The 27,493-nt window shown below is 45.1% G+C and overlaps 1 protein-coding gene across 1 annotated transcript in view; it reads left to right on the top strand.

Moving 5' to 3' along the window:
- frem2b (FRAS1 related extracellular matrix 2b) overlaps window positions 1-27,493 on the top strand; it is a 58,663-nt gene that overhangs the window by 26,917 nt on the left and 4,253 nt on the right. The window contains exons 3-20 of the mRNA XM_035154400.2: window positions 1,376-1,522; window positions 5,841-6,071; window positions 8,959-9,084; window positions 10,049-10,300; window positions 18,911-19,060; window positions 19,938-20,147; window positions 20,267-20,464; window positions 20,565-20,729; window positions 21,340-21,522; window positions 21,614-21,744; window positions 21,877-22,032; window positions 22,542-22,845; window positions 23,075-23,206; window positions 23,715-24,046; window positions 26,504-26,696; window positions 26,785-26,889; window positions 27,111-27,238; window positions 27,317-27,451. Coding sequence (XP_035010291.1) covers window positions 1,376-1,522; window positions 5,841-6,071; window positions 8,959-9,084; window positions 10,049-10,300; window positions 18,911-19,060; window positions 19,938-20,147; window positions 20,267-20,464; window positions 20,565-20,729; window positions 21,340-21,522; window positions 21,614-21,744; window positions 21,877-22,032; window positions 22,542-22,845; window positions 23,075-23,206; window positions 23,715-24,046; window positions 26,504-26,696; window positions 26,785-26,889; window positions 27,111-27,238; window positions 27,317-27,451 — 3,278 coding nt within the window. The remainder of the gene's footprint in view (window positions 1-1,375; window positions 1,523-5,840; window positions 6,072-8,958; window positions 9,085-10,048; window positions 10,301-18,910; window positions 19,061-19,937; window positions 20,148-20,266; window positions 20,465-20,564; window positions 20,730-21,339; window positions 21,523-21,613; window positions 21,745-21,876; window positions 22,033-22,541; window positions 22,846-23,074; window positions 23,207-23,714; window positions 24,047-26,503; window positions 26,697-26,784; window positions 26,890-27,110; window positions 27,239-27,316; window positions 27,452-27,493) is intronic.

Genomic DNA, 27,493 nt, shown 5'->3' with positions numbered 1-27,493 from the left:
CTTTTTGTCTGTGAAGTTTTTTTGTCCTCTGCTGTGTTGCCAGGAAATCTTTTATATCTTTTTGTAGGAGGATGATACCGCTCGCTCTCCTGCCGCCCTCCTCTCTTTCTTCAAGAACCTTCTGTCCCTAACAAGATGTTCAGTTTCATGTTGCTTTCCATACTTCAGAGGGGGCGATGTTTATTTCTTCCTCGCTTCATTTTTTTTCCACCAAACTTTTCTTCCGCCTAGCTGTACATCAGGTCACTCAATCTTTCCAGCTTTTCAAATCTGCTGAGGCCCCCCCAGAACTTCACTTTGCTCTGTATTGACTTTTGCCCACTCATCTTTGTTGCTCGACTTTGGCCACTTCAATTGTGGTCTGTGTCCTTGCATCTTCTTCTTTGTAGCAGTCTGTGCCCGGCGGGGGTTTCAGATCAGATGTTCTGCTCGAATTAGTCCCCTTGGACTTTGGGTTATTGATGCTCAGCAGAATCAGGGATGTGTCCTGCTGCTGTGCTTCATTCGACTGACTCGACCTTTCTTTCAAGAGATGCTGGTCAATGCCAGGTCCAAGATTCACCTCCTTCAAGCGTTGCATACGACCTCGGCCTATGGGAGATGTTATCTTGGACCACCTGCAGCTACATATTCAGAGAAGTTGTCCAGAAGCTTATGTGTAAATGTCTCAGGTGCTGTGCGGATTATCTGACTCACCGCCAAGTTCTCGCCAAGGTCGATTGTCTTCCTCCAGCCTTTCTCTCGCAGACTCAGGGGTTATTTTCCGTCTTGAACTTTCTTTTCACACGAGGGAAATATGATTCAGACTTCGAGCCAGTATGCAAGAAACTTCAATGCAAAAGTGTGGCTTGATTTATGAATGAGTCACTGCGCGCACATCGTTACAATTTTTTGTTCTTATCTCGTGTGTGTGTGTGTGTGTGTGTGTGTGTGTGTGTGTGTGTGTGTGTGTGTGTGTGTGTGTGTGTGTGTGTGTGTGTGTGTGTGTGTGTGTGTGTGTGTGTGTGTGTGTGTGTGTGTGTCTTTATGGTCAAATGGTAGCAGTAATGCCCTCTAGGACTGTAGCTCCGGCCTTTGAATCCAACTTCAAAAGCGAAAGATAAAATAACCCAGTTCAGACAGGAAACAGACACCTTTTATCTTAATTAGAAATGAAGCAATTAGAATGCACGAACCCCTATTTCTTTTGCATAAGGGGCAGCACATCCCTCATCCCTCCCTCTGAGTGAAGTCAAGTCCTGCAGGTATCCAAGAAATCGGGCTAATAAGGAGTATTTTTATTTTATTCGTCTCGTCTTTGTTTTCTTTTTGCCGTGTGATGAGTTCTGGCGAGACATCTGAGGTTGCTTTCTCTCTAATTGTGTTTTATCTGCAGGAGGCAACAAACTGAAACACCAGCAGTTCCGTCTGAACTGGGCGTGGATCTCTTTAGAGAAGCAGAGCTACGTGGTGGATGAAGAGGTCAAGTTCCTGGAGGTGGTGCTGCGGCGTCGAGGCTACCTGGGAGAAACTTCATTCGTTAGTAAGTGAACACAACCTCTGATATAATAACAGTGATTCATTCCAAGGCGAGCCACACTTCATTATTCAAAGCTACTAGAGAGCAAGACATATTTTTTCATTTATCCAAAGATTTAGATTTTATTTCTGAAAAAAGGATGATTTTATTCTGGGTCCTGATCTGCAACAAAAATAGTGAATAACTTAATGCAATACATATTTTATAAGAAATATCTAAAAGTATTTTACTAGTTTAATAGATATTAAAAAAGAAATAAGAAGAAATGAAAGACGAACAGGAATAAGTGTTTATTTATCCCATATTTAAACATGAAGGTGCCATTGAGATACATAAGCTCTTCTGCCAGGGCGTCCTGGTCGAGATGGGCTCCAAATTAAAGGTCAAATCCAAAAAGAAGGAAAGTAAAAGCAGATATTCTATGAAAACTAATTTTAAAAGATTCTAAAACATGCCAAGAGAGGGTGAGGAGTCCAAGTTCAAAACATGTGCAGCCCCTTTCAAGCATGAGATGCATGAAAGTAAAAGGCAGATTTACTCGACTCTGATCGGGTTGTTGGGACCTTCAGGGGAATTTTCTCTGATGATCTAATATTAACCCTTCTGGGGCAAAGTATCAACAGAGTAGATAAGTGGTAACTTGCCCTACAAAGCTTTTGCAATGAAAAATTAGGATATGGACCAATGTCTATATGTTTATGTTGTAACGTGTTGTCCCATAAACTTTGCTCCTCACAGACAAACTTAACACACTTGAGTGACTCTGTTGATTCTTTTCATTTGTCCTCGTAGCTGACGTTCACACAGATAAAGAAACAAACAAAGGGGATGAAAACTCACTCCTCCTCAGAAGATGTTGTTTGGAATTATTTCCAGTCCTTTTTAACCTCGGTGCCTGAGGCCGACATATTGATAGACGAGCCCCCCGCAGCACAGACTCTACGACATGCACCACACTCTTTGTATATTTTGGCGCAATTCTAAGGCTGGCCCAGACACCCTTTAGGGTGACACAGGCCGCGACCTTTCACCCCTCCCACCTCTCGACCATTATTTACATTCCAATCACACAATAGCACAGACGATCCCTCGGGGACTCCGTGTGCGCAGGAGAGAGGTCGCCTGAGGTTGGTGGCCACGGAACGACGCCACTCCAAATGTTAGCTGAGGCAATTTACTGGCTGGAACTAAATGAACAATACCTGTTCGTACTGTTAAAAAAACTAGCCGAGCATTTATGAGTGGAAGGAATTTTTACTACTGGCACAAATGGCCTTTTTTAGTGCTTTCATTTATTCCGTCTATGTAGATGAGGAGTGATTAAAATGGACCAATTTTAAAGGTCAAATCCCATAGAATATTAACTGTACTGTCGTCTCTAACTTTATATGCCCCTGGGCTTCGGGCTAATAAAATATCTCTGAGGTGATGTGCAGATTTTGCTGACCTTTACGGCGCCTCACACTGCACAGTCAATCTGCTCAGTGAAAAGAAGATACACATCCAGAGGCAGATCATCATCTATCGCTCTGCAGGCAGGTATAGCTGCAGATAAAAGTGAAAAGTAAACAACTTTGAGAACAGGAATGTGCTTTTATTTTGTTGTTTATGTTGATGAGGTGCACGAACAAAAGAAAATGGAAAAGTATTTTTCCTGTGTGACGACCTCGCACTGATCCCTCTGCGAATTAATATTAAACAAGAAAACAGTATATCTTTTGAATAATTATCTCTTGTTTTGATTCTCTGCAGCATTGCTACTATTTTATTAATGGTTGCATTATAAATTAAAGGAGCACCACTTTGAACTTGCACTCGACGTTCAGTGCCCAGAAAAACAAATCCGCCTGCCTTTTTCAAAATGTCCAAAGTCGCTGTTGCGTTCTTTCGAGTGCAAACGATAGTTTTTTTTCCTCAGGGCAGTTTTCTTTCGATCTCGGCAGCATGAAGGGGTGAGGGGCTGGTAATGAATGAGGGAGGGTGATGGGCTTCTCCGTGATGGAAACCTCACAAAGAAAAGTGTTATTCGGCTTTTTTCTTCCAAGGCGGGAACATTTCGCTTTGACAATGCCCTCAAAGTAGCACAGCGATAAAAGTTTCTCTCTCTAAATGCCAGAGTGGTGGAACCATTTATGTTGTGCATTTCTTTTTTTACAGTAAGCAAATACATGTTTATGCAGCAAGGCTGAAATGATTTGATCATGCACTCATCTGTTCGGTTCCTCGCAGTGGAAATATTTCTTCTTTGTTATTTCTATCCAAGATAAACATTTGCAGATTGAACAGAAAACAGTTTTTGTTGTGCTATCCCATTAATTTGTACATTCCATCTGCCATTATCTACACCATGTATCCTTGGAGGGTCAAGGGGGTGAGGCCGATCTCAGCTGACAATGGGGCGAGAGGCCAGGCACACCCTGGAAAGGTCACCAGTGTGTCACAGGGCTGATATACACAGAATAACAACCATTCACACTCACACTAGAGTCTCCAATTAATCTAACCCCAATCTCTGTGCCTTTGGACTGTGGGAGGAAACCCATCCAAACACGGGGAGAAAGACCCAGGCCAAATTGGGATTCAATCCAGGAACCTTCTTTTTGCCAAATTTAGTCAATCACACACATCTATTTAAATCTCCAGAAATCAAACCCCTAACTCTAATCTAACTGGAGCTATCGTCATGAGATGTATCATCTTGTTTTCGAGGGGGTCCCAAAAAAGAAAGTTAGAATCATGCTACCCAAGAGGGAATTATTTTGGAGAATTCATTTTATCAGACATTCTTCCCAAAAAAATCAACCATTCTCTTGTCTCCCTAAGTTTTGCATCCTTCATTACTTTGTTACAGTGACTATTTTGAGTTTGCCCCTTCCCCTTCTGCCATGAGGCTTTAGGCAGCAAAAGAACCGTTTTGATTAAACAGAATAAATAGGCCACCTGAGCAGCCTGACAATTCAATCCACCCATCTGCCTCAGTGCTGCGTTGAGATCACGACTGATCCCAGGCCAGTGGATAGCTCCTCTTTCCCCAAACCCAGCCTGAGGGAACACAGGGGCCCGCCGGTGGAATACTGCTTCACCGGTCAGTGCAGATGCCACCTGGTCATGGATGCTACAAAGAGCGCACCTGCCACAATGCCTCAGAGTTGCTCCTGTGATCCGGGCCAGCCACTCCCAGCTCCGTGCAGCAGACAGGGCTGGGAGAAAATCATACTCACTGAGCAGCTCTTTGAAGACGGCTGATTTTCCAAGCTCCCAGCTTCCGAGCTTGACCATTTTATCTCAGCACATATGTGCAGGGGCCGTTTCCTTCTGCCTATGCTTGCATATCAAAGCCCACTTTTTATTCCCATCAAAGAATAGAATTGCTATTTTTCTTAAAAACCCGAAACTCATGCATTCCTTAATCTGAGGCCTTTTGAAGATCTCGTGGGTTGACGTGATATGATATTTCAGTTTTTTCTCTTCTTTGTGTTTCTGAAAAAAAAAAGTTCCTGTCACGCCACTGCTCCATTTATCGGTTAATCCCTTGTTTTTTTATTTGTGGCAGCCGGCTGCATTGACATGGGGTGTGTAGCCATGTTCTTTATATCTACTGCCAGACCCCCTGCTGTGTGTTGTGTGACCAGTTAGCAAAAACAATGGAGAGGCTTTGTGACATTTCACTGGCTTCAGTGCTCCCTCTCACCAGGAATCCTGCCAGTATCACTGCCATAGTGGCTGTAAGCTCCATCAGACAGCTCACATGCTGAAGGTCAGACAACACAAGTCACCCTCCATCCACTTCTACAGAAACCAGGCTGACGTGAGGGATAATTGGCTTTATTCCCACCATGGTCGCTTCAAACACTGGGGGTGGGAAACTGAATCCCAAACGGAGGCAGCTATTGACGAGTTAGACCAACTAGTGAGTGGATCCTCCTGATGAAAAACAGTAGTTTAAAGTCATAGAGACATAGAATTAAGGTTTATAACTTTAATTTGTTTCATTACGAGAAAAAGGTTTAAAACTCATCTCTTTCCTTATGCATTGAGTCGGTTCCTCTTTCAGAGACTCCTGGTTTTTAGCTCCTGTCTCTTTAAGACCCAGCCAAGAAAAACTGATAGTATGTCTCCTTTAATCATATTTATTGACAATATCACACAACCGTCACAATTCATGGCTACAAAGAATAACAGAAACCAACAACAAAGAAAAATGTTTTATATATAAGGTTGCCAGTGCCAAAAAAGGAAGAAGGTGAATCCTGATTTATTGGGTTCTGCAGATGCTACTTGATTATAATAACAACCCTTTTTTCCCCATGTCCTCCCTCAGGTATCGGCACAAAGGATGGCACTGCAGAGAAGGACAAAGACTTCCGGGGGAAGTCTCAGAAACAGGTTCAGTTCAACCCCGGTCAGACCACGGCCACCTGGAGGGTCCGCATCCTGTCGGACAGCGACTATGAAGTGTCCGAGACCTTTCAGATCCTCCTCTCGGAGCCGGTGATGGCCGCCCTGGAGTTCCCAGAGGTTGCGACTGTGGAGATCCTGGACCCTGATGATGGTGAGTAATAGAGACTAATTGAGATTTATTCAAATGTTGACTAATTCTACTATTTAATATTGGAATAGTGATACGTTTTACTGAGAATATATATATTTCTTGTAGGTGAAACCTAAAGCAAATACTGCAATGTATACCTTGCTTTTTTCCTTTCTTTGGGAGGGAGGGGGGGTTGTTGCTTAACAATGCAACACACTTGGGTCTTAGAGCTATAATAGAGTTTGACAGCAGGACATTTTCAGTGAAATAACACAGTACATGCCCTTTCTCTGTGGGTTAGAACATGAAAAATCAATAAATGGGAAAAAAAGGCAATGCATTTTCCGGGAAAGAATGATGGGTAGTGCAGAGTGTCTAAAGGTAAATCTCTCTCTCACAGCAGAGATCTCAGTTAGGGTCCAGGAAGCCTTCAAACTTTCATTTCGGGCTGTATTCATGTTTCGAGCGTTGACTGGGGAAATGCTGCTCAGGAAGACGGATAGAAGAGGAAAGAGCCGACAATCACATGAAGACGGAACACCTAGAGCCCGAGTTGATTATGAAAATTGCTCAATAAAAAGTAAAGAGGAACAAGCTCTTCTGTGCAAAGTGTTTTCTTGCCACAAAAATAGATAAACAAGGTCGAAGGGATGATGATGACCTCCCTTGCATTTGAAATGATTGTGATGCAAATACGGACGAAGCATCGCTTAAAATGTAGAGCTGAGATACAGAGCTGCATAATATAAAAAAAGGGAAGATGCTTCTTATCCTCATCCCATCGGGCTTCATTGGGTGAAAAGGATGAATTTGCTGGCAACACTTTATGCTAATTATCATGTTAAGTTGCAGCTTTGTTTCACAAAACATCCGTCTCTGGAGGGCAATCAACAGAACTGGCAGCTATCTCTCTGCGAGATGTGAAATCCTATTTCCGTCTCTCACGCCTTGAACTCCGACAGCCAAATGTCTGCACCGTGTCATTATGCTGTTTATGGTTTGCGGAGGTTTTTCGTCTTGCGTCTTGGGCCTCTCAAGGTCAAACAAACGCTGACGGCTCGTGAAAATGTATTTTTTTTTGCCTCTTGTTCACTTTTCACCGAGAGCAGAGGAAATATGGATTAGCCCGAGGGCTGCCGCTGTGAAACTGCGTAAAATAAATGATTTCAGACTAACTCAAGTGGCTCAGATTGACGACAGCAGTCGGAAAGAAGAAATGAAGGGCGGCCACATCGTCCTTTGTAATTGTCCGCATGGTCCTTGGTAGGAAAAGGTGCAGGTTGTTTTCCTTTGACTCAGCAGCACCTTTTTAATGTGGGCGACCATGATGCTCAGTGAGGAGGATACAAGGCCTCTGTCTGAGCTCTGTGGATTTCATGGCTGAAATGCTGCGAGACCTCATTCTCTCTCTGAGCGTTCCACAGAGCTCGGAGTGAGAGAGAGGGAGACAAAGAGATGGAGCGCTGCCAGTAAACCCGCTCAGTAAAAAAGACGTGTTCCTGCTTCCAACTAGAGCAAACACACCTTTTTATTTTATTCTTGCAATTAATGCTGGCAACTACCAATAGGCTTCTAAAATGAAACTGAGTGTGTGACACAAATTTGTTCTCGTTATTTTTCCTTTAATTCCCCGAAGCAGAGGTCACTAATTGGCAGACCAGGAACTAGACACACAGACCGATTGCATGCGTTTGTAAATCGCCCCACGTGACGCCACTCGGCCAATCACATCTGTGAGTCACAGAAAAGTAACTTCACATGGCGTGCTCTGAAAAGAGAAACGTAGATGATGAAAAGAGAGTTGTACAGACTCTTACATGACACTTTGCCTGTTCATTCTTCCGGCGAGCAATTCAAAAACAGCGAGTGGGTTGGGGGGGGGCTGGTTGATGGCGCTTCTTACGTGCGACAGATGCAAAAATGAAAGAAACATCACCCGGTGAAAAAAGCGGTGACACACACACGAGGAAGACACAGACGAGTGTGTCAAGACAGTCTGTGGCGATGAAAGCCGACACCGGCGTCTTTGTTGTTGTCAAGAAAATCACGTGATCTCCGCGGCAGAGATAAAACGTCACTTCCTGCCTCTGCCTGCTGCACCCGGCTGCTCCGGAGGATTTGATGCTGTTGTGTACGCGTCCGTGCAGAGAACCTCCCGCTGTGTTGTGCATGTGTGAAAGCCAAACTCTGGGTAAACTCCAGTTAGGAAAAACTTAATTTACACTTTTTATTTTATTCCTTCTAATTAAACTCTTTACTTTAAGATGCTCATTTAAATACAAAATCTTTCTCTTGTGTTTCTTCGCTTTTGACTTCCCGGGAGAAGAGTGCATTTATCTTTTATTGGAGTGCTCATTTAAAATCCGTCCAGTTCAGAGCAAATTCCAATATATATTGCACTGAATCATAACACTATGGAGACATAAGATGTTCTGAACCTCGAGGAAACTTTCTCTGTCTGGGACGTCTCTGAATTTGAATTGAATCCACCTCCTCTAAAACGATTCCCGACAGTTTTACCCCTGAGATGAGGTCGATCAGGTCAATAAGCGGCCCCGTCTCCGTGGGTCACACTGTATAAGCCGACTCTAAGCTGCAATATTTGCTGCAGATAAATAAACAGCAGACGGTGGGTTTTGATAAAACGTGACGGATGCACTATCTGCAGAGCTGTAATTCAAACCAGCGCATTAGAGCTTTTTTGATGTAAATAACGTCACACATGGTTTGATGTCCTGACGCTTTTCCCCCGTTCCTTCATCTTTCAGTTCACTTACACAGGCAGTTTTTTTCTTCCTACGAGTCAGATAAGCCTCAACAATAAAAGTACACAGCTCTGATAACACAACACCTCATATCACAATCAGGATCTCATGTGTGGATGTTTGATTTTTTTTCTCGCCCGCAGAATCAACGGTGTTCATACCCTCGGCTGTTTACAACATCGAGGAGGACATCGGCGAGCTGCTGGTCCCCGTGCGCAGGAGCGGGGACGTCAGTCAGGAGCTCATGGTCATCTGCTACACTCAGCAAGGTAACACGGGAACAACCTAATGGGGAAATGTCAGCGGTAAACTCCTGGAATAGAAATATGAGCGTGTCTCTCGGGGAATGGCGTGTTCTGGTATAGTGCTGCTCTCCCCTTCCTCATCTGGACTGAATGCTTATCACTCATCCCACCACCATGTGTCGGAGCAGCAGATGGTGAAAGGAAAATGGTCAAAATGAAGCACAGCTAATGGCTCTTGCGCTCGTTTGCTGATGTGCAAGGCTTCCTTGCACATCAGAGGTGGAAGCGAGGCGAGTTAATGCATGCGTCAGATATGAGATGAAAGGAACCATAAGCTGGTCTCATCGCCGCCTTGATTGTCACAGGATATCACCTTGAAAAATGGAAGTGCAAAGACAGCGACCTCATCGAGATCCATGTTGGATGAAATGATTCTGTGGATGATGAAATGCAGCAGGAAGCGAAGGTCGCTCTTTTCTTAAAGCAGATTTGAAAAAGAGCGGAGGTTGTACAGACGTATTAAACAGAAAGAAAAGAAGAAAGTTATTTCCAGGCATATCCGCCTAAAGTAGTAATTCAGTAATTCATGTAAATTGAAGAAAAAAATAATATCAGGGGGAAAAAAAATCATATTTCTATGTTGATTTTTGCCTCCTCTCCAAGGAGGTTATATTCTGGCTTCATTCCATTGATTTGTTTGTTTTTTAGCTGAATTACGCCAAAACTACTGAACTGATTTCCATGAAACTTGAGGATGGGACACAGGCCAAGAAAGAACCAATTAAATGTTTGGAGCGGATTTGGACAAAGGGCCAGATCCAGGAATCTCTAAACATTGCAAGATTCTTAAATTTTTTTGCCAGTTTCCCAGTAAATAACTATGATAATCCGATGTATCTATGGGACTGATATCAATGTATGTGGTGAATATTCTGATGTGGCATATTTGGGATCATCTTGTTGTCATTCCGTTTTCTCCTCACTCAAGTCTCGGCCACGGGCACCGTCCCCACCATGGTGCTCTCCTACTCCGACTACATCTCCAGGCCTGAGGACCACCACGGCATCCTGCGTTTCGACAAAGGCGAGGTGGAGAAATCCTGCCGGGTGGTGATCATCGACGACTCCCTGTATGAAGAGGAGGAGAGCTTCATCGTCAGCCTCAGCATGCCCATGGGAGGACGGGTGGGCTCGGAGTTTCCCGAAGCCACAATTACAATCATCCCCGATGCAGACGACGGTAGGTTGACTCTTCACCTGTCTTAGGTGCAACGTGAGAGACGATGTACTGTGCAGGTACAAGAAGATAAAATGCTTTGATTAGTAAATCACTTTTTGCCCTTAAGAGACAGGTTTTTGAGCCTTTTCCATTCATTTCTAATTGTTAATTCAGTTCTGAATAAAACCTCAAGAAAAGGCGGCATAAAACTTGCTTCCTGGGCTTTTATCTGCTTTAGTTTGAGGTGTTAGTTTCAGCCCTCTGACGGAAGCTGAAAATGAATCTTGAGAAACTTTGGTGCAGGCGGTATCTTCAGCTGCATAAATCCATGCAGAGGGAGATGCAGAAACAGGTACAGACAGGTGTGCAGACAGACAGGAAACATGTTGGTGTGCATCTCTGCTATGTGTTTGAATTTCTTCTTCTTTTTTTTTTTTTCTCGTGCGGTGTGTGTTTGTGCTTGTCTACCAATGTCTCGGGGAGAAAACGTCTGAGTGTGCGAGCCTCCTTCCCGCAGGCGAAGCCTTTATCTCATATCTGCAGGCTCAGACTGGAGGGCTGATAGTCTCCCATATTTCTTCCTGACGCCTCTTTGTTCCACCAACACCTGACGGCCATTCCTCAGTTCCCTATCGCTCTGACTATCTCCGGAAGCACCGCTGTGAAGTCGAGACTGTGATCGCAGGCAGGCGTCACTGGACCTGTAGAAACTGATAGTGGAAATGTTTTTATTTATTTTTATGGAACCGAAACGCACAGGAAGTAGATAACTGTGGGGGGGGGGGGGATGCGCTATTCAATTTAGCATCCTGTTATCTATTTCAAGCAGTCGGACTATTGTGAAATGAGTAGTCTGCACGGAGCTGAAGTAAATGAACTTCATTGGCATTTATTTAAATCTTCTCCAACTGCTCAAATGATTAAATTTTCCTGTTGTAACACCCTTCTTTTTTCTCAGTGCTGCACCTGCTGTGGAAAACATCCCAGAATATAAAGAAACATCATTAACGCAGTGTAGTGCTCATTCAGCTGGCTAATAACAATCGAAGCTAAAATTAAATGTGTGTTTTTTTTTATCAGTGACGTTAGTCCTGCTGTTTGGTTTCATTTTCCCTCAGCATGACAACTTCTGAAATAATCCCATGAGTGAAGGAACATTCTCAGTGTTTTTGCAGCACGGAAATACTCATTCTTTAGTTGTTCGGAACATGATCAAGTTCACGTCCATGTGCCGGAGGTTAATGGGCAAAGAGCTCCTGTGCCGGAGGCTCCTGTGCCGGAGGCTCCTGCAGCCGCGGTTTTCAGTCTGTGCAACAGGTTACTTGGGAATCGAGTCAGACACACTTCAAGTGGATTTGTTTGACCTGCTCGTGGAATTGGAGGAGGTTACGTGCTCGGAATGTTTCTGCACTGTAGCAGCGTCCAGTGTAACCTGAGTGTGAGCGCGGGGCCTTTTGACCTCGTGCTCCCGGGTGTTTACTCCAAACCGCCGAGCTCTGCAGCAGCTGCCGAGACACGCACGTTTTAATAGGATGTATAGCAGCGGTCAGTCCTCAAGGCCTCAAGGGTCATATATAAGTGTTTTACCACTGCAGCTATTCAAACTGAGGCTGTAACAAGTCATGCACATCTTGTCTCTGCCATATAGGGCTAAAGATTATTGATTCATTGATTAATCTGTTGAATCATCTACAGTTACATTCACACTACTCCATTTTAGTTTTAAAACCTATCACTGGGGCTGCATTTAAGTTTGCCAGCCACCCTGAGAGGCGAAAACAGAGAAGTTTGGAAAGCTCTGCTGGCACCATTTTAGTTGGAAAACTCCAGGGAAGCGTTTTGGTTCATCATTTGTTGTTTGGACACGTTCCCTTCCTGGTTGGTTCTCCTTAGTCACAACGCGACTGCCAAAGACGAAGGCGAAACACTGCTCACACTTCCCGTCAGTAACAGTTCCACCTCGAAAAGAAATCCCTGCTCTGCTTGTTTCTCGTTCATATTATTTTCTTGTAACTAACCTGCTACCAAACTAAAACACTGATTTAAAATGGAAATGTGTTGGTTTGGATGCAGCCTAAACTTAAGATGAGGTGTAAATATGTTGGAAACACCATGAAGCAGTTAAATATTACACAGAATAAGAACAGAAAGACAAAGGCAAAGCACTAATGCTTTAACTACTGTCTTCTGTGTGCCGTGTTCTTGTTGGGCACAGTTTCCTTCAGGCAATAAACAGCTTTTTCATGTTAGTGCATTAAAGGCAAACTCTTATTTTATGATTGCCTCTGCTTTACACAGCCAGTGCGCCGTCGTATCTCAGCTATTATAAACTGTGACTGTAGCTTTGAAAAAGTCAATTAATTTTAAAATACACCAAGAACATTTTTTCTTTAAAGATTTAACACCTCGCGGCAGGCCGTCGTCTACATTAGAGGTCCTTAGTGTATTATCACACAGACACAGGAGAAAAGGAGGCTCAGTGCATCACAGGCTTCAGATTGACAGCCAGTGTTTGCCGTCTGTACCCGGGGTTTATTCATGCTTTATCTGTAATCATGTTTTTCTTTGCCTCGGTCTTTGTTAGCGTGGCTGAGTGTCAATCAAAATCTTCTTGTGCATATCGGTTTTCAGTGAGCGGCTCAGACTCACAAGGTTGCACCGGGTGCAGGGACCAGAACACAGCCGCCTTGTCTGGAAACATCCTCTCGCTGTGTTTTCTCGTTGTTTTTCTCAAATGCTGATTCTCGCTGTTTAGACGTTAAGTGTGACATGGAGAGAAACTGAGCCTGCAGCTATTGTCTGACAAGCTGGCTGCTTATTATAAAGACACAAGTGCCTGACATCAGATTGATTGCATGTACACACACACACACAGACACATACACTCACACGTGCATTGCAAATACAAAACACGCAAAGTTTGTGCGGCAACACCTCCGTAGTATAATTTGGATTTCGGCGCTTGAGGTGTTTAGGTTGCTCCCGTCCGCTGAATTAATGGGACACGAAGAGTGGGGAGAAATAAGGTAGTGTCAAACCTTCATATTCCCCCTGAAGGAGGTGATAATGAAATGACTTGAGCACTGAAGGTGAAATAAATGGTAAATAGCTCTGAGGCAAGCAGAGCAAGACCAATCTGCTGTCTGCGAGAGCAGAAAGGCAGCATTAGATTCATTCCCCCTTTCAGTGCACCTATCCTGGCTGGGTATTAAATTTAGGTAAGTAATTCTCACTTCTTTCCTCCGACTCCGCTCCAGTATATGTGGGAGGGAGGTAAATGCGTGCACCGCATCCATCTTTGTCATCGCTCTTGTAGCCGTCCACTGAGTCCTGTACACGAGACAAAGAAGTCGCTGCCTGGCCAAGGTCCTGTTAGTTCCTACCTCTTAGAAACACACATTAGTGATATAAGCAGAAATGCGTCATGTAGACAACTTCCTTTCAAATCAAACCAGGGCAGCACAATATGATGAAATTAGAAGCCACGGGGCACAAATGTATCACAGCGCTCACAAACAGAAGAAAGGAGGAAGAAACCACACGAGTGCAGTCGGAGCTGCAGCTCGTTGTTCCTTTCAAGGTTCTGATCGTAATCTGACAATTAACGTGGTTCTAAATTAAGATTGTTTATAAGTTTCCTGAAGAAGTAATCAGGTGTGAAGACCCGAGCCATGGAAGAGGAGGCGTGTTTCTCTTCTTTCTGACAAAAAAAAACTTCTTTCAACTTCACTAATTAACGCACCTTCACCCGGCAGATAAGGAGCACAGTTAAAATTAGCTTTGTTTGCAGTGAAAACCACCAGACGTCTGCACGGGCACAGGAGCCGATGTTTATGCCTGTGGAGGAAATTTGTTGGCAATCGATGTGACACATTCGGGTCCGCGGGGCAAAAAAAGATTCCTTTGCCATTTATTTGGTCTTTGAATGCAGTTGTTAATCTCCTGTATTGATCCGTGGAAGTGTAATCTAATGACTACACTTCTATTGATGAAGACATAAGAGGATCTGGACGGAAAGTTTGTAAAACTCAATATTACCAAGGCAGTTTTGTTTTCATACTTTTTACATGTTTTTGTTGTTTGCTTTTGTTTTGTTTGTCCGTCTGTTAGTTAGGATTACGCAAAAACTACTGGGAGGGATGTGGTATGGGTCGAGAAAGAAAACTCTTGGTGCAGATCCGGCTGTACAATGCAGCAACGGTGCAAAATGCCAATTTAGAGAGCCTCTTATATGATTATGAGAAGTGTCAAAAATGTTTTTTGCATGATTATGAACCAAACCACCGGGACGCCCGCCACAGTCTAAATAATTCACGGGAGACACTGCTTTGACACGCCTTCTCAGACAGAGTTAAATATGAGATTCTTTGAACGATAACACATTTCTATCGTCTCGAACACTTTGATATCACCTCCCAAGATGCTATCGCTAGATTGTGAAAACAAGTAAAGAAGCTGTTACCGACATGTTGCCTGAGAGCATCAAGGGGGAGGAAAGTTAGAATATTTACGGGGAGTCACACAGATCCGTGCAGGATTCAGTCCTCGGTGCTTTGAGCTCGACCAGACCCTGCAGCTAAAACGCATTATCAGTCAACACGGGTGCGAAGGTGGTTAGGGATCGTTGTCTGCTCTCTGCACTGTGGAGCCCCGCTGGTTGTTCAGGTTGTCTGTTCAGCAGAGAAAGGATCTCGGCGGGGATGGTGTGAACCCTTGCATGGTAACAGGCTCTGACTCAGACACAACTCTGCAAAAATCGGCCAAGGGCAGACAGCCAGGAGGCCAAAGAGAGCAAATGCCCTGAAACGACACGCGTCCGGTGGATTGTCTGTCACCTGCTTGGTGCTCATGCGATTAATTACCAAGGAGGTTGTGTTTTTGCCCCTGATAGTTTGTTTGTTTGTCAGCAAGATTAAGCAAAATCTACCGAGCGTATTTCAGAGAAACTTGAGACACGGGCCAGGAAAGAACCCATTAAAGTTTGGCACGGATCCGTCCCTTTGTTCAGACCTACGCCAAAATGTAATGAGTTCTTTCTTGGCCCGTCTTTAACATTGCAAGATATGACATATATGACTGTTGGCCCTTGGTGGAGGTATTTGTTAGAAAAGGTGAACCACTCAACAGAAGTAGGGACATGATGGGGTTTTTAAAGATTAATCTTGAGATGTTATCACATGAGGCACGATGGGGGTTGTGTAGACTCTCTAACGTAGATGTGGATAATTCAAGAAACAAGTAAAGTAGACGTAATAAAATCAATTTATAAAAGATAAAGAGGAGTCAAACAGTTCAAATAACAAGTAAAGGCACAATGAGGAAGGAAATGGTAAACAACAAGAGGAGGTAAGAATTGAAAAGGTCAATAAAAAGATTAAATCTTTGGGAAATTTTGTGGAAAAGGTTGATGTTACATTGCTAATAGAACATTGAAATGATTCTATTCTAGCCTGCAACTGAATAAACATGCAAAACTACAGAGCTGCTGCTGAAAATCACTTATTAGTCGAGCTCGTTGTAAATGTTGACAGTTTTTCTTTTTACACCAGAGACGTGAATTATGATCAGACTTTTATTCTTGCAGCAGCTCAGCTTTAAAAAAAGACTGTAAATGGCCAAATCCTGAATCCATACGCATTCAATTCAGTTCAATTGTATTTGTATAGCCCCAAATCATAATTTACATTATCTCAAGGCACTTTACACAGAAGGTCGAGACCTTAAAAATGATAGAGAGACCCCACAATACACGTGAACCTTATTCCAACCATGACCTTCAAACTAAAGCGTAACTCTCAGATTTGGAATGTGACAGAAAGTGAGGGTCGGCCAAAGTGTGTGAGGACACATTCCCAGAATGTCCTCAAAACTGTCCGTCACAGTGTTTAGACATATACGAGTACTTGTAGTATATGTCCGTATAATGCACATATAGACACGCTGCAGTACAGAGCTGCTGCTGAGAATCACCTCTCCTCAACCTCCTTGCAGCGACTGACAGTTTCTCTCCTCACACCGGAGCCATAACTTCCGATGACCTTTTTTTTTCTTGTAGCAGTTCAGCATTAAAAGCCTGTAAAGTTCACGAGCTGTCCCGACATTTTTTTACAGTAACATGCACGGACAGCTGCTATTCGCTCGATACCTGCTATTTTCCCAGCGGCAGACCATCTGCACGTAAACGGCCACTTCCTCCCAAAGAGCTCGGGCTTTTGCCTGCGATGCATTCGGAGAAACTTGTTCTTTCTTGCAGAGGTAATTGCTGTTTGATATTGACTCTTGCATCCGGGGAGATGTTTTGGTTGGGGGCCGTGGGACATGAGGATTCTTGTACAGCAGGACTCGACTCGCGCATTTACAGTCTTGTGTCAGTTCCCTGTAAATTTCGTTCCACTTCTGAAGGTATGATTATGAGCCGGTTTTAAAAAGGGGGGCGGTTCACATGCGTGTGCACTATCACCTGGATAACCCTGTCATTATGTTTCACCTGGATTCACGTTCATTCTGATATAAACAGATGTCCAAAGCCAAAAGGTGCAGACTTTAATCCTCGATTCAGTCCCTGCTCGGGAAAAATTCAAGTGTTTCTCACAGTCTTCGTCGGTTAAAGTTGGAGATTAATCTGTGATGAATATGGAGCTGGGCTTCTGCTGCTGGAGAGAAATTAGTTGAGCACACAGAAGAGGGCACGGGAGAATTTGCAAGGGCTCGGCTGAATCTCATCCGAGAAGCCACTTAGCACTGTGGGAATGTCATGCTAAGTTCAAGTGAAATCAAGCAGTCAGTGGGAGTGTACCAGTTCCCTCAGGGACGCCTATGTCTCTGCTTGTGCCTCTACTTTTATCTTATGTTCACATATATGGAACTGCGATGGCATTGCCTTTGTTGTTTATGCATAAATATACATATGGTGGGTTTTTCTAAATCTGGATCATCTCCACTTGCATTCAGGAAACCTTATATGTTCTTTGTGGCTGGGGCAGGCTGCTGCGGCCGGGCAGCCGGAGCCCAGGAGACGGCGGTTTACCTTTCAGTTAATGGGCCGTAGCACTTTGAAGTTCACCGTTTGTCTGCTGCACAGACCTTATCTGATTACTGGACTAGTACAACAGGGCCCGAGTTCCTGGCTGCCAACCTCAGGCTAGTAGATCTGATTACTGCTTCTGCTGGGACCCGGTGCAGGCAGCCAAAACCATCTTTGTGTGGTTTCGTCGGTGGAAAGAAATTCTGGCAGCTGCGAGCCTCTTGATGCAGCACTCATTGTCCTGGCTCGGCTTTCAGGGCAGATTAAAGCATAAAAGTTTTCTGTCCTTTGCTTGCACCTGAGAGTAACATTATTTCAACAACAGCGATGGCTGCTCGGAGAACCATAAATCCCAAGGCTTTCCCCAACAAGTCTGTTTCCCTCTCAGATCTTGTCCGACCAATAATAATATTATAATAATATAATAATAATATACTTTCTGACAAAGCAGACTGTATCAAAACATCATCCGAGATGCAAATTACTTGGAAGATTAATTATACCGTGCAAAGTAATAAACTCTTTTTTCCCTGATCAGTAAATATACCTGGCAGCGCTGATGGACTGTTTCTTCCTGCTCTTGTTTTATTAAATAACATCATCACAGTTACATTATGTATTTGTTTTTGTGGAATTCATTTATCGCTCAGTTCAACATCCCCCCCCCCCTCTCTCTCTCCTTTTTCTCCGGCTTCACACTGCGTGATGAGAAACAGCTAAGTGCTGTTCTGAAGCTGCCGAGTTCCGTTGTCACGGAAACCACAAACTCTTCCCATGGCTGTCGCTATTTACTTAATTTATTCATAATTTGGTCACAGTTGCAGATTTTTACAGCCCAGTAGCTGCTTGTTCCTATTAGTCGTAACAATGATGTATTTGATCAATTAGGAGAATGTGAACAATTTTGGTAAATAAAAACTGCTTCTTTGGTTTTGGTTGCAGCCTTTTTTTCTGCTCCTTGCTGTAAAGGACTGTGAGCGACTCCCTGCAGGGTGCACACGGAGGTCTGAGCCCTTAAGCAACCGTTTCACAGGCAGCGTGTTGTACATTGTGCAGAGGTAACGTGTGCTGAAGGGGTTAAATGGAATAACAGTGGGTGAGTTTGGCTGCAGTGGAATCTCGCCTCATAGAAACACTAATTGCAGTCAGGCAGGCCCGGGCTGGCACGCTGAGCTCTACATCCTCCAGACCTCCTGTCAGGCCTCCTGTCTGCCGCTCAGACCCATCACTATCCCAGTCAGCACCTCCACGCTCATCCACAACAAAACCAGGAGACACAGCTCTGCCTCGCAGGGGCGCTTTTTTTTTTAATCTTTGAATGTAACTCGCAGATGTAGAAACCCACCCACCCCCCCTCCCCTCTCCCTGCGAAACATTATCCCAGGAAGTTAGAAAGTGTTGTTTAAGGGCTACAATTACTACCTGCGGCTGTTTTCGATGGAAACATTCCCTCAATTTCTCCTGTAATCAGAGGTAATCTCGGCAGCCATTACCGATTTAACTCAGCTATTACAGCGAGCATCCAAGTGTCCTGTGTGAAACAGCGAAAAAGATGATTATGCATTACATCCACTTATTCACTCTTTCCACTTGTTTTTTCTCCCCAGCTCCCGTCTTCTACTTTGGCAACACGGACTACCACGTGGACGAGAGCGACGGCTTCGTGGAGGTGCAGGTGTGGAGGACGGGGACCGATCTGTCCAAAGCGGGCACCGTCACCGTGCGCTCCAGAAAGACGGAGCCCGTCTCGGCTGAGGGTACGTGTCCGTGCTCGGCAGCTCTCTCTGACAGGTGGTTCTGGCCCCAGACTCAACAATAGACGTCAGTTGTCACCCTGTCACTCAGGAGTCCAAGGAGATGTTAACGCCGGGTGTCGGGCGGATGACCTGAGGAATGTAAACATTGTTTTTGGGGTTAGGAGGCGAAATCACAGCTTTCCTGTCAGGCCTGGGAGAGACACAGTGTTGTGAAGATAGTGGTGGTCTGAGTGAGGACAGGGATTTAGAAATGCATTACGGATTGTTCTGCACGTCAGTAAGTGCTTTGGACTTTAAGACCAGTTGCTATCTCAAGCCTTCCCTGCAGCCTCCATTATTTCTCGCCCTCAGGCAGTGTTCCCCCCCCCCTTTTACAGAGATTCACACCATCTCTTGCTCCCCACCTGCATTATAATTGTAAAAAAAAAAAGCATAACCAGCATCTAATCGTATGCAGCATGTTCAAAATGCAAGTCCACACTCACACACACATAACTGGGTCATAAGTACATGAAAAAGGCCTGCGGGCAAAGGGTGAGCTCTCAATACCCAGTCTCTTCAAAGAATGGCAAATGAATAACCTGTTTGCGCTCGGGGAGAAATCCAGTTTCTTGCAGCGCTCCTTTAATCACGCAACAAATTCCAGCTCTTCACGGCTATCGACCACGAGGTAGAAAGCATCATTTTTGCCAGCATGCGGGGAATATCGTTTCATCTCACTCGCCGCCTGACATTCACAAATGAATTATGAAGTAACGACTGCTGTCGGAATAAGATCAAGTGATGCGGTGCACTTGTGCTGTGTCCACTGTTCCCTGCGCCCTGATCTGTTCTGTGGAACACAACCTGACCTGCAGTTTGTTGTGTTGTTGAGCAGCCGGTGTAGATTATGTGGGGATCAGCCGGAATCTGGACTTCGCACCGGGGGTCAACATGCAGACTTTCCGCGTGACCATCCTGGATGACCTGGGCCAGCCGGTGCTCGAGGGGCCGGAGAGGTTTGAACTGATTCTACGGATGCCGATGAGCGGCGTCCTCGGGGAGCCGAGCAAATCCACCATCCTCGTCAATGATTCCGTCTCTGACCGTGAGTGAAAATCTGTGTTTCTAATCCAAAATTTACTCTTTTGCATCTGTTAACCAAGGTGATGTATGATGTTTACACTCTATTTCTGATGTTGATTTATGGTTTTAATAATGTTCCAGTGCCAAAGGTGCAGTTCCGTGATGCTGTGTACGTGGGCAAAGAGGACTCAGGGCGGATCTCAGCTACCGTGTACCGCAGTGGTGACATCAGCTACAGATCCACAGTGCGCTGTTACAGCAGGCAGGGCACAGCCCAGGTCATGATGGACTTCAATGAGAGGCCCAACACAGACGCTTCCGTCATCACCTTCCTACCAGGTGGTTCAGCAAAGCCGATCGCAACATGATTCATATTCTCTAATAATTAGGACACAAGCAGTCAATCACTATCTTTTCCCGTTACTGTTTTTTGTTTCAGGAGAGATTGAAAAGCCTTGTGTTCTGTTGCTCGTCGATGACACGGAGCACGAGGAGGAAGAAGAACTCCGTCTCGTGTTGGGAAGCCCCAAGAGTGAATCTCCTTTTGGAGCGTCTGTCGGAGGACAGAACGAGACGCTCATCAAGATTAAAGACGACGCAGACAGTACGTTGTCTTGTTACACTTGTGCTCTTTCAATATTTCTGTTTAAATCCACCTTGTGCTGAATTTCTTGGCTTCTACCGCGTCTGCACCACCGCACTTGGTGGGAGTATAATTTGGGAGGACATCTCCAGATAATTAACATATGGAGCTGATCGATCAAACATCGAAGGTCGAGATCAACAGAAATCTGGTCTGAAAAACACAGTTTCCAAGATATCTCTGCAGATAATAGAGTCAGAGAGACAATCTACGACAATTATTCCAAATCACATGATATCACTTGAGAAGACGTCATGATGTTATGAAGATGTCTAATATCTTATAACCTAAAGCTTAAATAGTTCAAATCATATATGATCACACCAACCAACCTACTAACCAATGATATCAGCAACACAATCTACAGTTATTTAGATTTACTTGTGGTGATATGGTATAAATTACATCATGATTATGTCATTATGAAATGGCATTATTACAAGGTTATGCATCACCCCTCCGATGCTTTTTGGATCAAATTTACCACAGTGGATTTAATAAGATTCGCTGTGATGTTTAACATGTTTAAAGTTTTCAAGCATGATTAAAACTGTCTTCGTTGCTTCCTCAGAGTCGATCATTATGTTCGGAGAGACCAAGTTCAGTGTGAATGAGCCGATGGAAAGTGGGCAAGTGTCGGTGGTGAAGATCCCAGTGCTGCGAGTCGGAGACACATCCAAGGTCTCCGTGGTCCGAGTTCACACCAAGGATGGATCCGCCACCTCTGGGGAGGACTACCATCCCATATCTGAGGGTAAATCACACTGACAGCCGCTTTTTATCAGGACAGCCACCGTGTGACGTTTGCCGGGGAAAAATAATTGTCATATCTCCTTTCTCGGCAGAAATCGTGTTCAAAGAGGGCGACACTGAGCACTATGTGGAGGTGGAGGTTCTATACGACGGCGTCCGAGAGATGAGGGAGGCGTTCACCGTTCACCTGAAGCCGGATGAGAACATGGTGGCGGAGACGAAGGTGAAAGCGACACCGAAATTAGCATGTCATTTAACTGCCAAGTGTGTAACTACCTGGCTAACGATCACATTACAAGCTGGCAGCGGTTTGCTCCCCATTAACATCCTCGCACCTCTTCCTGTCAATCAACAGATGAGCAAAGCAATAATCTACATTGAGGAGATCAACAGCATGGCGGATGTCACCTTCCCCTCGGTGCCCAGGGTGGTTTCTCTGCTGCAGTACGATGACATCGACAGGAGCAGGGACTCTCTGCCTCTGGCTGGATACCCGGTCATTTGTGTCACGGTACGTCCCAGCTCACAGACCAGTAAATACTTTTCAACTCGGCAAGTGATTCATGTAGTTAGGAGTTTGTCTCGCGAGTGCATTTCCAGACAGGTAAATACTGTTTATGAGGTATTTTACAGATGTGCACACCTGTGAACTCATCCGCAGCACACAGATGTGTCTTTGGCTGCTCAGAGATTTCTGGGTGCGGTCGTAGATTGTAAATAAAGATGGACGATGCATCTCCACCTACTCTTGTTGGACGAAAATGAAGCCAAAATATCCTGTGTAAGCTTTTCAACTCATTTTGTGCAAGACGCTGCACAGTAGTGATCATGGGGTGGAGCTGCAGTATTCAGGACGCGCCCAAGACATGTGCTCAACCAGTCAGGAGTCAGTCTCAGCTGTCAATCATGACTCTTCCCTCTGTTTTTATAGCATCAGATAACTTATTTAACTGGTTAATGTCTTCATCGGAGCTGTGTGCAGTTCTCATTCATAACTGTTGTGTCTTTTCCCTTTTCCAGGCCTGTAATCCCAAATACCCAGACTACGACAAAACAGGCTCCATCTGTGTGAGCGAGAACATCAACAACACCCTGACTCGCTATCGCTGGCTCGTGAGCGCCCCCACCGGCCCCGACGGCGTAACCAGCCCGATGCGGGAAGTTGACTTTGACACGTTCTTCACCTCCTCTAAGCTCATCACTTTGGACTCGGTCTACTTCCAGGCCGGTTCCAGGGTCCAGTGCGCTGCCAGGGCTGTGAACTCGAACGGGGATGAAGGCCTGGAACTCCCCAGCCACGTAGTGTCCATCAGCCCGGACGAGGGTGAGTGCCGCTCGTTCTGCTGCTTCAAACGTTTGGTCTCGCTCGTGGAAAGGGCTTTAACACGATAAGCAGCTGCCGGCTGTGTTTCGCTCTCCCGCCACAGTTCTCGCTGTCTTTGCTCTGACAGAAAACTGGCAGATAAAAGAATTTTCTTTGGAGGATTTTTATGGAAACAAAGCGTTTGATTGTTTGATGTTTTTCTTTTTTTGTTCTTTCGGTGTGGTTGCAGGAATGTGTCAGCCTCGTGTTGTGGGCACAGTGGGGGCCGAGCCCTTCTCTGCCAAGCTGCGGTACACCGGAGGCGAAGACACGGACCATCCCAACCTTATCAAAGTAACTGTCACCATGCCTCACATCGACGGTAAGAACAGCAGTGAGAGCGTTTACAGCCATTTTCATCTGTGAAAGTGTCACTTAAGCCACTTTTCAACTGGTTAACAAACCCACTAACACCCACTTACATCTGGCCTTTATCTGCAATGAGAACGAATTCAATCGGCATCCACACCTGCGCCTTTTCCAGCACCGCGCCATGAAATGCATTGAACTTCCGGGCGTCGGCGTGATAATAGCCATGAGCACTTGTGTACTTATTGTTATTTAAGTCTTGGGAACAACGTGCAACAGCAACTATTTTCTTTGTATCGTGCAAGATGACACATTTGTGATGTTGAATGTGACGCGCTGGGGAAAAACAAAACAGAAAAGAGTCAAACAACTTTTTTTTTGCGTGTTCTACCTGCTAATTTTGGTTAAAAAGAAGTATTAGGGGCAGCTGGGGAAAACCTGTGAATCCTTGGTTTAATTTGTCCTTGGTTAACATTCCTCTGCTCCCACTTCACAACTGATCTGTACGTATCCTCCCTCAGGTATGTTGCCCATAGTGTCCACCCGGGCCCTCTCTAACTTCGAGCTCACCCTGAGCCCTGACGGAACCCGTGTCGGCCACCACCGCTGCTCTAACTTGCTGGACTTCACCGAGGTCAAGACCCGCCATGGCTTCCTCACCGACGCCACCAAGAATCCAGAAGTCATCGGCGAGACGGCACCTTACCAGTTCAGCAGCTCCCTCAGGGGATCCAGCACGCTGCGGTTCTACAGAAACCTCAACTTGGAGGCCTGTTTGTGGGAGTTCACCAGCTACTACGACATGTCCGAGCTGCTCAGCGACTGCGGAGGCACCATTGGGACTGATGGACAGGTGAGCAACCCCCACCTTTGAGCTGCGGCTCACCCCCGACCCCCTTTTGTCATCTTTAGACACAAGGTCAATCAGGCTGTTGAACCTCACCTGACTCCAGGACAGGAATGTGGACTTAGAAGCTTTGACTATTTCACATTTTCATTCCGAAAATCCACCTGGATTCTCAATCCTGATCAATCATTTACAGTCGTATTAGAAACGCTTCTTACCTTCTTGGTTTTCCTTTAAAGAACCTAAGTAAATACCGTCCTGCAGAGAAATCATCCATTATCCTCCGTCGACACCCACGTTAACCTCAGCAGCAATAACTAACCCGACACCTTGCTTCCTTCACTCCCTGGCAGGACCATTTATTTGTCTTGTCGAGGTGGCAAGTCAATAACCAGCAGCCTCATAAAAACCCTGTTAGTTTGTTTTGCCAAGTGCACAATCTTTGCAGCAGCGGCAGCAGCTGTTATATGCAGAGATCTTAAAGCCCTCTCGGTCTTCCTGGCACACATTCCTCGCAGCCCTCCACATTTGCATTCACCCTGGAAACCCACTGTTAGTTTATTTGCATTTAATTAAGGTGGAGTGTTGATAAAGTACAGTGCACGAGGAGTGCACGGGGTACATCATGGTGCAAACCTCATGCTACGCTCCATACTGAACATTATTAATTAACGCTCTACAGCTACGGGTGAATGTGTTCTGCCTCTGAAGGTATAGAAGAATTTATATTGCTTTGATGGGACTCAGGTTTATTTAATAACAAGGATGAAATCAGGCTTCACCAACTTTGTTGCCTGCAGCCACATGATGGAAACTTGACAGTGATGAACGTGTCTGGACAAGTAAGCAGGCGGCTGATAGTAAACTCTACCTCATCTGTGAAGGGAGTGAATCTATAATCATGAGCATTGACTACGTCTTCACTGATAAGTGTCCACACTGATCAGATAGAATTGGGTCAACTGTGCCTCGGGAGACAGGAGTCAACCACAAACCAGAGGGTCAAGGGTTTGATCCCCAGCTGATCCTCCAATGCATTCCGAAGTGTCCTTGGGCCGGATACTGAACCTCATGCCTGTGCTGGCAGTGTATGAATGCTGGTTGCAGCTGCTGGACACCATTGCTGCACAAACAGCTGTTCAACCGTTTATACGAAGTTCAGTGACGCACGACTCCGCTCTAAGAACTCAGAACTAGAGAATCAGTCGTTGCCTTTGTCATGAACATGCTGGTCGCCTCAGCACTGCACTTCCTTGGGCCCTTAACAATACACATGCCAAGTGTGAAGACGATAAGAGGAACAGTTCTCAAGATAAGCGTTCAACAGACAGACAGAGAGACAGAGATTTCTGGATTTATTAGATAGATAATCTGATATTTTATAAAAGCATCAGACTACCAAGTGTCAAACATCCTAAAAAAAAGCACATATTTAGCAATGAAAGCTGTTCTTGCCCCTGTTGTTATTCCATCAAGGGGGAGAGTGTGTAACTGTCACCTCTTGGACAAGCTCCGTGTGGAGACTTCATTGCTATGGTTACTGCTGCACAGAGCCGGAGACGGTATGGAGGTGCAGAGACTGAGCCACAGGTACCGTGTCAGGATCTGTGAGACAGGAACATTGATAGAAGACAAATCCTTTGCTGGTTGGGTGCTGATCTGTTCCTCTGACCTGAGTCATCATCGGCAGTCGGGGGGGGTGAGCACTGGCAGTTCGATGCAGGCCGGGGGCCAGCGGCCGTGTCACGGTGCAGGGCTTAGTGCCCTGCTTAACAGGACCACGGGAAACTATTAAGGACCAGCGGGTTGTGTCAGAAGGCCACTCTGCTAATCATTTGCCTGAGCTTGCGGCGCCCAGAGGGGTGGGGGGCAGGGGGTGAGGGAGGCACGTCTCCACATGAACGCAGGACCAGTGCAGGCAGGCACCGCTCACAGGTCAGAGGAAAGTGCAGATACCAGAGAGGCAGCACTTCTCTCCCACCACTGTTCCTTTCCGAGGGGGAGGGTTTCAATTCAATTCAATACAACCCGACACACGTACTTGTACTTGACACATTTGATTTGCAATCTTTAAATTGATTTAGGGGAGAAAAAGGTTTTAAAAAATTGCATGACTTCATCTGTGATTGTCAGAGCCCATGAGCCCTTTAAGGGAAACGTTTAAATCTTACAGCCACAGACCATCAAGTGAACTTAATGACGCCGACTGGAAGTTCACATTCCAGGCTTGATCTCCCGGTGAAGTGGGCTTTAAGTTCCCTAATGTATATGTAGAGCACAGTCCATTCAATTTGTAATTAATGAGGCACTTTTCCGAACAGAACTTGGTTTTATTCGCTGTAGTTGTGGTTTTATTAGAGTAGTGTTCCCTATGTCCAGATATATTGTATATTATGCACTTAATTCAGGGTTTTAATGGATCTTACTCTGTGATATATGATTTTATTTTTTGTTTTACTGCAGGTGCTGAATCTGGTCCAGTCCTACGTGACCTTACGAGTCCCGCTCCATGTGTCCTACGTCTTCCACTCGCCCGTGGGAGCAGGTGGATGGCAGCACTTCGACTTGCAGTCAGAGCTGAGGCTCACGTTCGTGTATGACACTGCCATCTTGTGGAGGGATGGTATCGGTAGCCCACCAGAGGCTGAACTACAAGGCAAGACTCAAACAGCAGCATCAAACGGAGGATTTGTTAATATGTGTCACATTAAATGAACAACTGTGAATTTGTTAAATCTGTGCAGGTGCCCTCTACCCAACCAGCATGCGTATAAATGGCCACGGACGACTGGTGGTCAACTTCCGCACTGAGGCTCGGTTCAGAGGCCTTTTTGTGTTTGCACATCCAGGTACTGATGATGAAAGTACTTATTTTGTGTTGCATTAAAGTTTATAGAAATCATTTTTATATGTATAGATTATTTCAATAGTGCAGGAGAGGAATCATTTCTATTCATTAGTTAAAATATGGTATTTTTAGGTATTTTTTAATTATGTTGTTTTATGGTATTCGTGCCATGTTGATTATACTGATGTCACATTTAATTTAATTGACGTATGTTTCCATCAGCTTCACCACTCACCTCCATGGTCATGTGCCCGGAGCACGCTGGTTTGACCTTTAACATCAGCCTCGTGAGGAACGAGCCGACCTACAACCAGCCCATCCAGCAGTGGACCTTCATCTCCGATTTTGCCGTGAGGAAACATTTTGTTTTCTATCGCAGGTAAATTTGTTTTGTTTTGTTTTTAACTCTCCATTGTTTCCTCTCTCAGGTGCGTGACTACTCCGGCACGTACACAGTGAAGCTGGTTCCCTGTACATCCCCTCCCAACCTGGAGTACACCATCCCTCCTGTGTGCAACCCCAGAGAGCCTCTGACCTTCGACCTGGACATTCGCTTTCAGCAGGTAACTTCAACTCGTCTATAGATCGTTGAATCCTTTGGGGAA

The sequence above is a fragment of the Hippoglossus stenolepis genome, chromosome 4 (genome assembly GCF_022539355.2).
Source record: "Hippoglossus stenolepis isolate QCI-W04-F060 chromosome 4, HSTE1.2, whole genome shotgun sequence".
Taxonomy (NCBI): domain Eukaryota; kingdom Metazoa; phylum Chordata; class Actinopteri; order Pleuronectiformes; family Pleuronectidae; genus Hippoglossus; species Hippoglossus stenolepis.
Note: the sequence above shows the minus strand (reverse complement) of the source record. Positions and strands in the feature narration are given on the sequence as shown.